Source organism: Pseudochaenichthys georgianus, chromosome 14 (assembly GCF_902827115.2).
Source record: "Pseudochaenichthys georgianus chromosome 14, fPseGeo1.2, whole genome shotgun sequence".
Classification (NCBI taxonomy): Eukaryota; Metazoa; Chordata; class Actinopteri; order Perciformes; family Channichthyidae; genus Pseudochaenichthys; species Pseudochaenichthys georgianus.
This window is the reverse complement of record NC_047516.1, coordinates 33,274,436-33,289,688: the sequence shown is the minus strand read 5'-3', so window position 1 is coordinate 33,289,688 and position 15,253 is coordinate 33,274,436. Positions and strand designations below refer to the sequence as shown.

The window sequence follows — 15,253 nt, the reverse complement described above, 5'->3', positions numbered from 1 at the left end:
TAATTACAAAAAATGACAACTTGACATTAAAATCTTGACAGTAACTAAACAGATGACCAACTCTTTCATATCTCCCATCCTTTAATCTTCATAGTGATACTCTTCTACTCCAGGTATTAAAATATGGCATAAGAAGGCATCTGACCACTTCAGTACACATTCTGATATCCCTGTGAATTGATGTTAACCAGTCGAGAGTGAAGAAATTATGAAAGATACAAACAATCTGAAATGTGAACTGAGGTTATATCAGCATTCACACTAGGGTTACTCTTCACTTGATTTAAAAAGAAATTGTCCCCATTTAAATGTATGTTTCAGGGTAGTGAGGGGTTATTAAAAACTAGTGTTGTGAAAGTACAAAATAAATTGAAAAAATGTAAATAAATCATACAAAAACATGGTTTAAATAACATGTTCTAAAGCACATCAGTTCTAGTTTTTGTCAATACTGATTGAATGTTTGAATGGGAGGTGAAACCAGAACTGTGGTAAACTATATGCAAAGACACAAATTGTACAAATAGTAAGAGGGGAGAGTATTTAGTTGGCATGGTGGGTGGTTGAGAAACACAGCTTCAGTGTGTAAGGGTAAGGCCCACCTGGAAGAAAAAAGAAAGCAAAACAAAGGTAAATGTAAAGGCTATAAAATGTTAAATACATCATAAGTCTACATGACCAGCTTTTATTAAAACATCTTTCTATATCTATGTAACAAAATAAGAACTCACTAGGGTTTTTCATCTGGAAATGGTTAATCATAGCTAGGGCTTCCATGGCATCGTTGATGGATTCCCACTCCAAAAGGCCAGAGGAACTTCGCTCACCTGTGTTCACAAAATGCTTAAATTAGATTAGTGTAATAGAAAACACTGCATGTTAATCTTTATAAATACAGTATATATAGTATTAATACTTTAAACTAAAACTGTAACAGATCTGTATAAGTAAGATGGGGTTTGCTATACACTAACAGTTCCCTGTACGGTTATGGCGCATTTCCACTGCAGCGGGTAGCTCGCTTTAAGCGTGCCGAGCCGTGCGGGGCCCGTTTTTGGTTGCGTTTCCACTTGGCCTAGTTTTGGCCCGGGGCTACTTTTTCACCTTTTTCTGGCCCGACTAAATCGTGGTTCTAGGGCCAGGAACAACCAGGCCGAGTATGCTAAACTAGAGAGAATCGCTGGCAAGGGCGCTACAACTACAACAAGATGAACATATTTGACCGTGATTTAATTGTAATACACGTTTCAAAATGATGCCGAAGTAACAACATACTGATACCGGTTAGTAAAAACCATGAATTAATGCTTTGACAAGTCTGCAGACAGACGGCAGGCGAAAAACCCTTTTAAAATGCGTGTTTTCTAAATGTAGCTTGGCTAAGCTAACGTTATATATGCTCCGACAGTCCACACTCACAGCAACGGCCTATACATACATAAATAAAGCAGCGACTGTATTCGCCATGACACAGGCAGTCTGTGGTTTGTACTTGTTTAACTTTAGTCTAGTTTCTGAACAGATACGAGGAGCTGTGAGCTCCGAGTGCTAAGAGCTAACGGCTGTGTTGTTTTTCTGGGGCTCTCATTGAATATGACGTCACGGCTCCGCCTACACTGCGTTACTATAGTAACTGCCCCAGTTCCTAAACTGTAATGGAAACACAGCATTAAAGTGAGCCGGGCCTAATAAGGCCTAACCAAACCGAGCGAGGCCTGCAGTGGATACACGCCAGTTTAGAAATGTTGTGTTTTTTTGTATTATTGTATTTACACATATGGACTACTTTACTTTACCTTTTTCAAATATATATAAAAAATGATTAGCAAAAAAATCACAATATACTACAGGGCATGGTGGAACTCATAATACTCACTCTTTCCGGTGAAAAGCTTCACACTTGAGGCGCACTTAATTCCTAGTTCATCGCAGACCTAAAGAGAACAGAGGTCTTAGTGGAAGTTTGAGGCGATGTGTGAAAAGCCAAATATAAAACCCTGGTGGTTCTCTACCTGGTTGAAGATCTCTGCAGTGATGTTGGGCTGTGCGTTAAAGAAGTGCAGGACGTTGCTCGGGTGCTGGATTCGGTTCTTTGCCGCCTGCTCTGAGGAGGTAAAGCGATTGTTGCGGGATCCGTGGAAATCTTTGAAGCTGCTGCTGTTGTCCTCTAACTGGTAGCACTGTCCCGGCACAATGGCCTGCTGCTTTGACACACTGCCAAGGAAAGAGAGACCGAGGTTGTACATCAGCCCATTTAAAAAAAAATACAAGATGTGAATTGTAATGTTGGTAATAGTTTGGACAGTTGCTCTTACCATACGTTGAGTTTCTGTCCGAAAAGGAAGTTGTTGTTCAGGTGGGTGATGGCCCTGTCCACAGAGTAACAGTCTCCCATCTCCACCATTGCTGCTCCGGGCTTACTCTTCATGAACTTAATCTGAAGGTAGAACAAGATCCAGCTGAGAAACACCCACATATGCAGTATGAAACTACTGTTGCAAAAAACAAGTATTTTCATCACCGGTCGGTCAATGAGTTTCTTAATTGATTACCTTCTAAATTCAAGTTCTCAGAGGCGTGGCGATGTCTTCAGTTTGCCTTTTTGTCACACATTCTAAAATATAATGAGCGATCAACCGCTCAATAAAAAAGGACTGATAACTAATCCGTCAATCAATTCATTTTTGCCGTTTCTTTTTCTAACACTTAACATTAAACTGAACATTCGGCCCCTGGTTGACGTTAATTATTTCAGTTCCAATGGTGTTCCGTCAGCATCACGTCACTCACCCTCTCTACGTTGCCATAGAGACAGAAGATGTTGAAGACCTTGTCGGCATTGACCTTGGACGGCTCAAGGCCGTAAATCATTAGAACTGGTGAGTCAGCATGAGGCCCGTACTCAGGGGGAGGGGGTCCATATCCAGGGCCGTAGCGTTGGCCACCCCTGCCACGCCCACCCATACCTGGCCCCATGCGGTGGGGAGGAGGGGGCCCGTAGTTGTCTTCACTGTAGCCATGATAACCTCCTTGAGGGCCACCTTAACCAGAGAAAACACATTTAAGGCACAGATACAGTATTGGAATGGGATCCTTTCCTTATAAACGTCTATGGGATATTTACCGTAATCCGGTGGGTGGTCTCCCAGAAGAGCGGGCTGCCTCTGGCGTTTGTTGGGATTGGCATTGGGATCTAAAATGGTAAAATAACAGTTGCCTATCAACAGGTTCCTCACCTACTGTGTACTAAGGGGCGAGGATGTGATTGACATGCAACAGAGGGGCCTGGCATGTTAAGTGTTAATACGTGACATAATGGAGATTTCTTTTTAGCAGTGATTTGGAAAAATAGCTTTCAATTAAGTTTTATAAAAGACCTCTTATTAGCTATCCCAGGACAACCACACACACCTTGTGAATTGTTCCAATTGCCTTCCCCATCAGCATCTGTGCAGGTACACATACACACACGTCAAATCCAAATAAACATTAAAAAGTAGAAATGTGTATAAACATCATATCATATCCCATATTACAATCATTCTGGTGGAAGATCAGAGAGACAAATATGTGTCAGTGATATGAGCACGTTTTAATAACTCTCTACAGGCATTACAAACAAGGATATGAGAGACGCATAACATCCTAAATGAATCATCATCATCAGTGTTGACTAGACGACATGGTGTAACAGAAAGGATAACTCCCAAAGTATAGACTTGGCTCCTAGATTTTCCAAATGTTATTGAACCAAATTGATGAAAGTCTGAGAGTGAACCACGTCATCTCACAGGGCTGGTGGCGCTCGGAACCCTTTCCATCCGTGTCAGCTGCCACGGTAGCCTCGGAGCAGGCAATGGTGGAGCCAATGTGAGCCAATGTAAACAAGTGACGATACCAAACGCTCCCGAAAGACAGACCCTCCCCCGGTACACAGGCGGACAGGGGGGACAGGGAGTCAGTTAATGGACTTTTAGACGCTCCACCAATGTGGCAGGCCACAAGGCTTTGTCAAGGTACGCCATATGGTCAGAACCCCCCTGACTATGATAAACGTAACTAGTGATTGAGCGAGAAAACCAATTATGCCATGTGCTTTATTTAGATTGAAATCTTAATAAAAAACATTGGAAAATAGGGTCTGACTCCCCATTTCAGTATAAAGTTCACATTTGTGTTTTGCCCAATAACTTGCATCTGTGGAGAAACAAAGAGTGCACTTAAAGTCACCCAAAAGTAAGTACAGACATTCTCCATGCTTGATTTTAAGTTAAGTTAAAAACAGTTCACCTTCTCCGCTGCAACAGCAACCCCTTTTAGTCGGATTGAGCTTTAAACGCCATGGAAAGTGAGCCGATTAGCATCAAAACAGATGTGGACGTGGTCCCCAAATGAGGGGACTTTAATGACGTGCATTACTTCCAAAACCAGTACTACTTTGACATTTCCACTAATCATAACATTTGAATTCTATAAATTCTATTACCTTTGTATTCCTTTAGGAAGTGAACAGAAATATGACCCTAATTATTATTATTAGCAGCTGCATTTCACCTTTACTTGAACAAACAAACAGTGCTGAAACTAAATAAAAAAACAGCACCACGACCAAAATCCACGTACAAATATAATAAAATATATATATAATACAATAAAAAAAAGTCTTCCCATGGATACTAAGGTAAAGGCAGAGGGTCTCTGCCTCAGGTTGCCCTGTGCTCTGTAAATGATAGAGTATCTTCCAGTCCTGTTCTTTATGAAAGGTGCCATGCACCTGCTTGCAACGCAACATGAAGTAGTAAAGCATATAGAGTTCTAATTAAACATTTTTTATTATTAGTTAGAGTTAAGAACTTTTAATTTTGTGAAATTAGTTTTCTGGTGTTACTATAGGCCAATGTTTTATTGATTTATCAACTTGGCTCAACAATTCAGTTTCACAAGAACCATTAAGTCAGTTTATGCATTCGTTTGTGGAGTACTTACAGCACCACACATGGAGCATGGGACACAGTGGGCAGGTAGGGGGCAGTCTTCAGCAACGATGCTACCCGCCAACCTCTTGACTCAACTCATTCTCCCTCTTCAGTCTTTTCTTCCTCCTTCCCTTCCTTGCATCCCCACCACCAGAGAGAAAAGCACATCCACACAGCCATGCTTGGTTTTGATTGCTGCCGGTTTTGTTTTGAAAGTTGCTGTCGAGGCTCATTCCCAGCTTACCGTGCTCTGACCACAAAGCAGGACATGTGCACCGTTTGAGAAAGGGCTGTCACTGAGCCAAACCTGCATCACTCGGGAGGCGGGAGAGGCATCGCTAGAGGCCGGTGCAAAAAAAAAAGGGAAAATGAAACAACGCAGAAACAACACAAGAACATCACAGAGAGGAGGGACATGGGGAAGAAGGAACAGGGGGGAAACAACACCAGTCCATACATGTAGAAAGCTTTAGGAAAGGGTTTCAATCTGTTTGCATCTGTGCTTGTATGCTTGATAGGTGTTTGATGCTTGTGTCTTCGTAGGCCCCCCCTTGGTGGATGTTGCTTCTCGTGTAAAAATGGATGATCGGGTTACGCTTGCTTTTGTGGTTTAAAAGCGGTCAGCCTGTTGCAAAGTCAAAAGGCATCTAGTGCTTGACAATAAGTCATCTGGAATATCTGCGTGTCCGTGTGCTGACGTGGCGTTTCAGCTGTGTGTTGCCTTGGATATTCAGCTCGTTGTGTGGTTGTGTTCGGCACGGCGAGGGAGAGACGAGCGGTATTAGCGTGTGGTATCGTCTGTTCCCTGGTTGGGCTTAGTGTGTATGAAACTCCTCTGTGGTCCCCTGTGGTTGTGTTATGGCAGGCTCATCCCAAGGGCCACCACACGGGACTCCCGCCCTCATCATCAATGTATTGTGACTCCTCAGGCTCTGCAGATGTGCTGTACTGGTAAAGAGGTGGTGGTGGATGCTTGTCAATCTATCAGTCTGTGGTGGATATGCGAGGTGTCTGTTTGCTTGGAGTATTTCTGTCACTCAAACTGAAATGAACACCACCACAAGTCAAATAGTCTCCCATGTCAGGTGGTGGAGATAGGGGTGATGATGGACTTGGAATAGGGAAGTAGTGAGTTGAGGTTGTGTTCCGGTATTTGTTGCCCCACTGTGTCCGATGTATGCCACGGAGCGGATATACGTAAGCTGTGGCTGTGGGTGCTGTTGCTCTGTAGCTGTAGGAGGCGCTGTGTCTGCTTAGAGGCTGAGGTAAAGCCTGAATGAGTCGCACAGTGAGGACACAAGGAGTACCTTTGGGTTCGTAAGGCAGCACAAACTCTAGAATGTCAAACACCTGTATAACACTGGAGATGTACATGTTGTCGTCATGGATGTGTACAAGAAAAACCCCTACGTCAATTTACCAACAAAAACAAAGACAATCAACAATGTCCTCAGTGGTAACAAGTATTGCTCACCACACAATTTAAGGCAGATATGAATTGCGGCTCCATCTCAAATCCTGAAACCTCATGAGCCGTTTGCCAACTTGCATTTAGCTGTATTTTGCATTGTGGTCATCAAAGTGGCGGAGAAAGCTTCTCTCGTGGATGTATACGCATACAATGCCATTTTAGCAGTAAATAACAAACCCATTTGAAAAACAATGCCTTAGAAACCTATGTCAACATGGCCTGGTGTTTGCTAAAGGTAATCAACAAGTCTTATAACAACTGAAGTGTTGACACTTAAAATACAGGTTTGAAAGCTGAAGAATGTCGATGACACTATAAAGTGTGTTTTTAATGTATGTTTTACATTCAAAGATCCCAGGACAGGAAGGATGTTATCGTTTCAATCTGTCGTTCCATATTTAATATCGGCAAGCAAAACATACCAAAACACTTAAGCCCTTGATTATTGTGTTTATGACCCAACTACCCTCAGCCCTCCCGTTATGAAGGTCTATCCTGCTGGAAACACGTTGAATAGATAAAAGCCTGGTATCTGTATCAGATCGCAGAAGTGGCTTATGGGACCTTTAACAAAAGAAGTGCTCTCACAAGTCATATCAGCTTGCTAGTGCAATGTCTAATAAAAACTATGATCAAATCTCCACTATGTTTGAAGGAATGCTAACGGGTGTGATTGTCTGTGCAGTCGGCAGGCGTGTGAGGTTGTGTAGCTGTGACATGCTCTGTGGGGAATGTGAACCTGTGAAGAGTAGTGCACCTATGTGTTCTACTGTGACGGCTGCATGCATGAACCTGTGGTAATGGTTGGCTGCCCTTGAGGTCGCTCCTCATGCCCTTACTTGGAGCCCGCTGTGTGGTGAGAGAATGCATGAAGACAGTGAAGGCATCACAGGAATACTGCCTGTGAACAAGATGCTAAACGGTGAAGGAAACCATTCATCTGTGATCAGAGGCAATACCCCCGGAGGCAGAGAACCCTAACCACCCCAAACAGGGGAACGGGAGGAAAAGAGAAAGAAAAGGGGGGAGCGAAGGTTGGGGACTGCGTTACCTTGGCCACTGAGGTTGGGGTTGCTATAGTCCCACGTGTCCTGGTCGTTCTTGAAGACGTTAAGGCGCGCTGGCTGTGAATGGGATTGGATCACCACAAATCAAAACTAGCATGTTCTCACTAACATCACATGTTGCTTGGACAGGGCCGCACACTTACCTTGGCATACTCAATCTTTAGAGTGCAGCAGCCAGAGTAGATGTCTGCTCCGTTCAGCGAGGCTTTGGCTCTCTGAGCGCTTTGGACCGAATCAAATGTGGAGGCAGGAAGTTAAGGTGAGGTCTGATAATATAACATCAACATATTGTCAATTATAGTGCATCCACATGTAAAAGAATATGTCCAATTAACAAGACACATTTTAGAAAGGATATTCCACCATGGCCTGAACACCATTCTTTCGGAAGATGACGATCCTCTGGACGGGACCACAGTTGTTGCAGATGGTGTAGAGCACATCCTGCAGAGACACACAGAAACTTTCATATCGACCTCCAGATATAGAAATACACTTGATTATTGCAATTTTTAGTATAGTATACTTTATGAAGGAAACTAAATGTGAAGATACACAATATTTGCATTTGTATATCATGCTGATGCTGTTTTTACATTAGTTTGCGATATCAGGTTCAATGAAAGCAGTGGGAACACAATGTACCGTTTGATGGTCATCGTACCTCTTAACTTACACTAACTCAAATGTTAATTGCAAACCCTATTATATGCAGTGATTTCATTAATAATCCTGTCTGCTTTTGTTATAATATATACTGCCTACTATATGATGATGTGAACAATATACTCTTTTTATAATGCAGTTACCGTGGTGATAGGGTAGATGGGGTTGATGACGGTGAGCAGCAGCACGTTGTTGACGCTCCGGGTGTCGTCGGCGTCTCCTGGCCGGGAGATCTTCTGGCTGGTGGAGTAGTTGATGAAGGCGGGGTGGCCCGCGATGTAAACCTGGTTCTCTGCAGCGTACGTGACGGCATTGCAGGAGCCATTCGTGTCTTCATACTCCACCAGGGCCTGGCGCTTCTTCGGCATCATAACCACATAACTGTGAATACATATTGTAAGAGAAAGATTATAACACCTATAAACTAGATCACTGAAAATGTATTGGTTAAAGTATGAGTCACATTGCTATTGCACAGACTTTGACTATCTCAATTTTAACCACCACTAAGGTACATTTTTCATATAATTGAAAGTATGGATTCCTTGTTATAGGAAAGCGATGACAACAATTATTACAAGTTGAATATGTTTGTTGACTTGCAGTTCCCATGTAAAGTGCATTGGTATGCTTCGTGTCCAGTATGGCACACGATTCAAAGGTTTTATTTTCATATGCAAAACAGCTACAGCTTAGCAACAATTAAAATACAAAAAATAGTGCCAGAAAATAATAAAAGTGACACAATGGTGCAATTAAAATGAATATGTAAACTTTGTAAATAAATAAGATAAAACGGAATGTAAAATTATTTACTGTACAGTGGAATAAAATACTGTATATTGTAATAATATATAAATAGGTGGACTGTAAACAGATGAATGTGCTATAAACATTTGTAAGTGAAAACTCGGAGTTCAGCAGTCTTATAGCCTGGTGGTCAGCACAGATAAGAAGTCAACTTGTGTCTAAAGAGTGCTTTTATCGGGTTATCGTGATTGTTCACACATTACATCTGAATAACTGCACCAAGAAACATATCATTGAAGAATGCAGTGAAAGCATGTTAGGCATACACATGTTTACAGCAGGCCCAGCCTACAGGAGATTTACAACCATAACTGATTTTGATATTGGGTTGCATCACCCACATGAGGAGCAATTTCAGATTTACTTTTTATATCATACATGATGAGCACAGATGGGTCTGCATCTGTAAACCCCTCATACTACCAGATCATGTGGGTAGAACATTGAGTTCTACCCCTAATATAGATATTTGAATCGGGTATTAATCATCCCAAACTCCTGTAGTCAGAGCCAGAGTACAGGTGCTGTTATTACCTGATGGCCCCAAACTCCTGCAGGGCCTCCGCCAGGTCAGACTCCATGATGCCGTCCACCAGGCCCCTGATGTGCACCACCAGGGAGGGCAGCGGTTTATGTGGGTCATCGTAGCCCTCCTGTAAACACACAACATGATGCTTCTGGGGTCAAAAATACTTCCACCGCTGCTGGACAGGTGATGGAGCAGCAGCAGACCGGTAAAACAAGTTAGAAAATAGCAGCCCAAGTCAGTGAGTCCTGAATAATAACGTGTACTGTGCTGCAGAATAGCGTTATTAACATTGAGGTAACATACCATCAACGTTTAAGGGGTGTGACATTTAACGGTACTATTTATATTTGCCCAACTTATCAATAAGGTGCACCTGTTTGTAGGAGTAGGCTACGGACAATTGCATTATTTATGTGTCGCTATATGGCTATACAATATTATTTAGGCACATTCGATGATGCGTTGTTTTAGCTCAGAGTTCCAGTGAACTGGTTTGCTACACAGCCGGCTAGCTTCTGCCTTCTGCTAGCTGCTTGATAAGCACTGACAGCTTCTTTGTCATGCTACATTCATATCTCAGAAAAGCAGAACCTAACACATTTTGTTAAAAATAAAACAATAGCTATCAAGTTCAAAGGCAGAGCCCCACCGTTGTCATTCCTCCGTCCTCAGTTTTCTGTCTTTTCGTTGCTCTGCCACCTTCTCCGAAGTATCGGCCTGCAGCAGCAGCCATGTTGTCCTGTCCCCGGCTGTGCCGTGCAAATGCTGCGTTCAGGAATTGTGGGAAAACTGAGTTTTACTCAACGACTTGATTTTACGTTGGCCTACCCAAAGTAAAGTGTTTTCAAATGATCCTGAAATCACATGTTATTCTGCAGATGGAAACAACATTTATCTCGAACTTTTCACATGAAACCGCCACCTGGCCAGGGTGCTCATATATGTAATTATTTCCACTTAAATGGTGCAGAGCGTCAATTGATCACTTTACCCTGACAATCATTAATATTATTGTGTCCTCCAGAGGGGAAGTGAGGTTAAACAATGGCCCATTGAGCTGTCAAAACACAGACACTGTTAACCTCTAACAAGGCGGTAAATCATAAAAAACACTAACCTAAATAGCTAGAATTTGAATAACCTGGAAATGTTTGCCAACATTTAGAAAAAACTCCGCACCCCCTAACTTTATTGTATGTTAGGACTTCTCTCTACAGGAAATGGATAATGTACAATTAAAGTGACACAACCAGCATCATTAATGCTTAAGCACCCTTGTCCCTGTGTGTCATATTTCTAAATAACAGTTTCAGCAGTGTCCCTGCCAAATGTTGCATGTTTAAGGCAAAACCGTTTTTTGACTGTTCCACTTCCCTCTGAGTATGTGTACTACTACACAATACCAAGTAGGCTCATTTGAATGTTAATAATCTCAGAAAGATTTATCTAGCTTGGTTTAGACCAAGTGATGCGTCTTTACTCTTTAGCCACTGACGCAGAGGATTTCTTCCAGACATTAGCACTGGTCTGGATCCAGTCATCATGTCATCCTGTATAAAGGCTTAAACATTAGGTTGGTCTGTCAGGTATAGGGCTATAGTATGAGTCTTGCTTTTACCATATTAAAATACTTACAAATATTAAATATTTAAATAACGATTTCTATCCTTTCAATATTCCCAAAGCTGCTTTCCACTTTTGTTTGGATATATATGTTGAAAAGACCTCTTCTATGGCATTAAGGAGAATTTTGGAGCATGGCATGTATTTAAGGCCGTGTGAATAAATGTCCTCAATGACATGTCATATTCTTTGAAAAATATCTTGATATTAAGGTTGTCTTCTTCTCCACTTATGAGGCTGTAATACTTACACAACCAATGTGGGTAATCCAATGAAGACACACTCAGGTACATTTCAATGTAATTGATACAGCTTACAATAAAGTACAATATATATTTCTTAATTTCAGCTCAAATACATTAAATTACAAAGATATTAAATGACACCATTGATAAATAAACAGATGTTAGGGGTGAATAAAACAACACACTCAATGGCAGATACTAGGTACATTTTTATAATTCCACAGCTTAGTAGAGATTCATTGCCTTTGTAATTCAATGTTAATAATACTTTTCAACAATGGGGTATTACTTTTGATTGTTAATTTTATCAATACTTATAGTGTGAATAAATTCAGGAGGTGCATTACATTAAACTAAACGGTGCCTTGTGACACATAACTCAACAGAAACACAGTGTATCAGTGTGAGATGTTACAGCTGCTTATCTCACAAACTGAAGGATTGTAACCAAACTGTGCTTGTACACCAGAAAACAGTTCTGATTGGCTGGCAGTACCATTCAAAATAGTACACCAAGACAACTCAAACACTTCCACTAAACAGTTGTATTACCACTGTTCTAAATCTGTGTGAAAAACTGAAGCTAACCATAGCAACAACACTTTATTCTTTGAGCTAAATGACAGATTAACTCCATTAAAGAGACATCATCAGATGTGACTTTGAAATGGAGCTTCCGTGTGACAATGGTATAAACACAATGATCACAGTTGTCCTTACACTGAAAACATGTTAACTTCAATTAAATGTATAACTCTATGTCAACAAATTACACATAATTGTATTAGGTTTGTTGAAAGCAACAAGTTAAAGTTTGAATACAGACTATAAGGTTCAACTTAATAGTTCAAAGTAATAATATTAAGTTGAAACTAATATTTTGTATTTAAACTTAAAAGTATTGCTTTCAACTAACCTAATACAATGTGTAATTTGTTGACATAATACATTTCATTAATTAAAGTCAACGTTTCAGTTTCTCAAGTGTACATTGCAAATCTGTGTAAAAGCAGCTGTCGTTGTTTTACACATTTTATTATGAGGAGAAATGAGTCCAAACTTGAAATCCAGGTTGTCAGCTGTCCGGTATCAAACTAAATCCAGGGACTTCACAGAGAACGTGCCGGCCAGCTTTGCTCAACTTTATCATAAAATGTCACTGCATGTTATTTAGTCCACTTAAGTGAAAATTATTCAGTGCAGTCACAATAAATTCGGATGACTGGGACTGTCCTGCAGTGGATATGACGTAACGGTTTGCCGTGCCAGTCTGCGTATACATTTGATTTTGAACCATGGCAGCGGTGATGATTGGTCTTCTCAGTAGTAGTTATGGAACAGCAGTGTAATGTCCTGGTGATGTGTGTGTGTGATCCTGCAGTCACTTCTCTCCCCTGCTGTGCTCTCTTAGAAGCCCTTTATATGGCAGTAGGCCTCCAAGCTGGAGAAGAGGATGTAAAGGAACCAGAGTCCGAAGAGTAGCAGAGAAGTGAGGACTTTGGTGACTCGAGGGCCACCCAGTTCGCCGCCTATAGACGGCCTCCGGCGTATCATCAACACTCCCATAGCGAAGAATGCGAAAATGGTGAAGAGTGTGACGGAGAAGGCCAGCGAGCCGGGGTCAACGCGGAAGACTTTACCTTTGACTTGCCAATAGATGGCAGCCACGGACCAGGCCAGCCCAATGCCCAAAAACACATTGACCGCGTTGCTTCCTGTCACGTTTCCCACACATGCATCCGCATACTGGTCCTGAGTGGCAGCCACTTTACTGGCAAAGGTATCTGGGAAAATAAACACCAAGATCAATACACAGTATTCGAAAAGTGTAGACCACCAAATATACAACAACACAGACTATGACACCGCTGTTGTAAAAATAACACCAATGTGCAATAATGTAAAAAAAGAAAAGCCAAACCAACAAACAAACAAACACTACGACCCCACTGTTGTACAACAACTCTTATGTGCAATAAGTTGCTAGCTAATATTATTATTACTACTCGCTGCTACTCTTAGTTAATTAGTTATTTAGTCCATCCATCCATTACTGTAACAAGAATCTTTATGTAACTATGTGCCATAATATTTTAATACTGGTATATACCACACTTCATTCTACAATGTTACAATTATTTTTATTTTATAAATACTGCTGCTACTTACTTACCTACCTGAATGTGTACATCTGTAAACTGTAATATTTTTTATTTAAAATAATATGTGCATGCCTTTAACATAGTGGTGTTCTATTCATTTCGTCTCTATCTATACTTTGCTGTAACAATGTAAATGTAATAATTCAGTTCTTCTTATCCAGGCTAAGACTTCTGGAATACATGCACTGACTTATACATTTGGTTACCGTGTGCCTCCCTACTCAGTAGTGTCACTTACCAGGAAGGGAGGTCCCCAGCGCGACAAAGACCACCGCAGTGACCGTGTCTCTGAGGCCGACGGTGCAGCCGAAGTGGGAAGCTAGGTCTCCAATAATGGCTGTTAAGAAACCAATGACAGAGATTGACACTATGAAGCACGCCCATCCGTTCCAGTACTGTGTGGGCGGGCAGAAGGCAAACAGAACCTTCCAGAAAACGCACACTATGTGTATGAAATAGTCGCAGCAGTTCGGACTTCGCTGCTCTTGTCCCTCCTCTTCATCTCCGTCACCTGATCGAGGGAGACACAGTGAAAATAGATCAAACACACCTTCCACAAAATAATACGTGAACAATTTGGATGCAGCCAGAAGTAAAAACACAATGGTATCTGACATAAGTGAGCTTGTGATATGAGCAGGTTGGCAGATGTTGTAACATTTGAACGTAGCCAGGTTGGCTGTCTCTCCTCATTTCCACAGTGTATGCCAAACTAGGCTCATCCGCTGCCAGCTGTGGTTCCATATTTAACTGACTGACATAAAAGTGATATCAATCTTCTTGTCTAACTCCGACAAGAAAAGGAATTAGGATATTGAATGTTTTTACGTTAAATCACAGAAGAATCAAACCTAACCAGTACATTTAATGATGAAATAAAAAACAAATATAAAATAGCCACTGACCTGCACAGACTGTGAGTGCTCCAATGAACTGCTCTTTCCATGAGTGAGTGCCGATCACTACAGCCAGATTTGTGTCCTTCAGGAGTTTGTCCACTGTGTTCTGTTACAACACATAACATATCTGCATTTTACCTTTATATAAACAGATCATTTTGTTTGTGGGATTATCAGCAACATGATGAAATAAAGTAAGCTTATATCAGAGGCTAACGATGCAGACAAGTCCTGTTGTGAATTGCAAAACCAATATGGCAAATATGAACACACTAACATTAATAGTATACCCACAAAATCACTGACTTTGAATTTAATAAAACATAAACCAACTGAAACATTCTAACAGCACACATGAATGAACAAATATCTGAACTCAAGATACTTGTAAAGCATATGAAAAGTGGATCATTCAAAAAGGGTATCTATTAATATGATAACGTTAAGAGTATAATGAGAGTATACAAAGATTGAACACGAGATGAGAAATGACTAATAAGTCCAATGACACACAGGATGCAGGCAGAAACTGTACCTGGTTTAGCACTCCATTGGGAGTCTGATGAGTAAGAGGGTGTGAGGCGGTTAATTAACCAATACACACACACACACACACACACACACACATAAATAACAGATTTAAAACCCCAATCCCTCGGGTGCTAATACCTCTTCTTTCGGCATGCCTTCCAATAAACCTTGAGCATGGTACACCTGGAGTACTGCCATTTGTATCGCTATCTCCGACTTTTATTTTTGTACTCTATTTTATATTTTGATTTCTTATTATTATTACAATTATTTG

At 41.1% G+C, this 15,253-nt stretch overlaps 2 protein-coding genes across 2 annotated transcripts in view; both read right to left on the bottom strand.

The window, feature by feature from the left end:
- Positions 1-63: 63 nt before the first annotated feature.
- Positions 64-10,433, bottom strand: hnrnpl (heterogeneous nuclear ribonucleoprotein L). Its single transcript, XM_034099319.1, has 14 exons — positions 10,169-10,433; positions 9,525-9,643; positions 8,324-8,561; positions 7,873-7,958; positions 7,658-7,754; positions 7,499-7,571; positions 3,412-3,447; positions 3,125-3,193; positions 2,791-3,041; positions 2,316-2,437; positions 2,013-2,214; positions 1,877-1,934; positions 732-827; positions 64-602 (listed from the first exon to the last, which is right to left on the bottom strand). The coding sequence occupies exons 1-14, from the start codon at positions 10,250-10,252 to the stop codon at positions 544-546; spliced, it is 1,590 nt and encodes a 529-aa protein (XP_033955210.1). The 5' UTR covers positions 10,253-10,433; the 3' UTR covers positions 64-543.
- A 1,145-nt stretch (positions 10,434-11,578) lies between these two features.
- The window catches only part of slc8a2a (solute carrier family 8 member 2a), a 51,398-nt gene continuing 47,723 nt past the window's right edge, over positions 11,579-15,253 (bottom strand). Inside the window, exons 10-12 of the mRNA XM_034099243.2 lie at positions 14,455-14,554; positions 13,788-14,060; positions 11,579-13,171 (exon numbers count right to left, since the gene is read on the bottom strand). Coding sequence (XP_033955134.1) covers positions 12,795-13,171; positions 13,788-14,060; positions 14,455-14,554 — 750 coding nt within the window. The 3' untranslated portion in view covers positions 11,579-12,794. The remainder of the gene's footprint in view (positions 13,172-13,787; positions 14,061-14,454; positions 14,555-15,253) is intronic.

Bases quoted from the DNA above. Each gene is read 5' to 3' on its own strand.
- hnrnpl (XM_034099319.1), bottom strand. From the start codon at position 10,252: ATGGCTGCTGCTGCAGGCCGATACTTCGGAGAAGGTGGCAGAGCAACG. The intron at 8,562-9,524 runs GTAATAACAGCA...ATGTATTCACAG, and splicing joins CAGGAGTTTGGGGCCATCAG to TTATGTGGTTATGATGCCGA. The intron at 2,215-2,315 runs GTAAGAGCAACT...TTTCCTTGGCAG, and splicing joins GGACAGAAACTCAACGTATG to TGTGTCAAAGCAGCAGGCCA.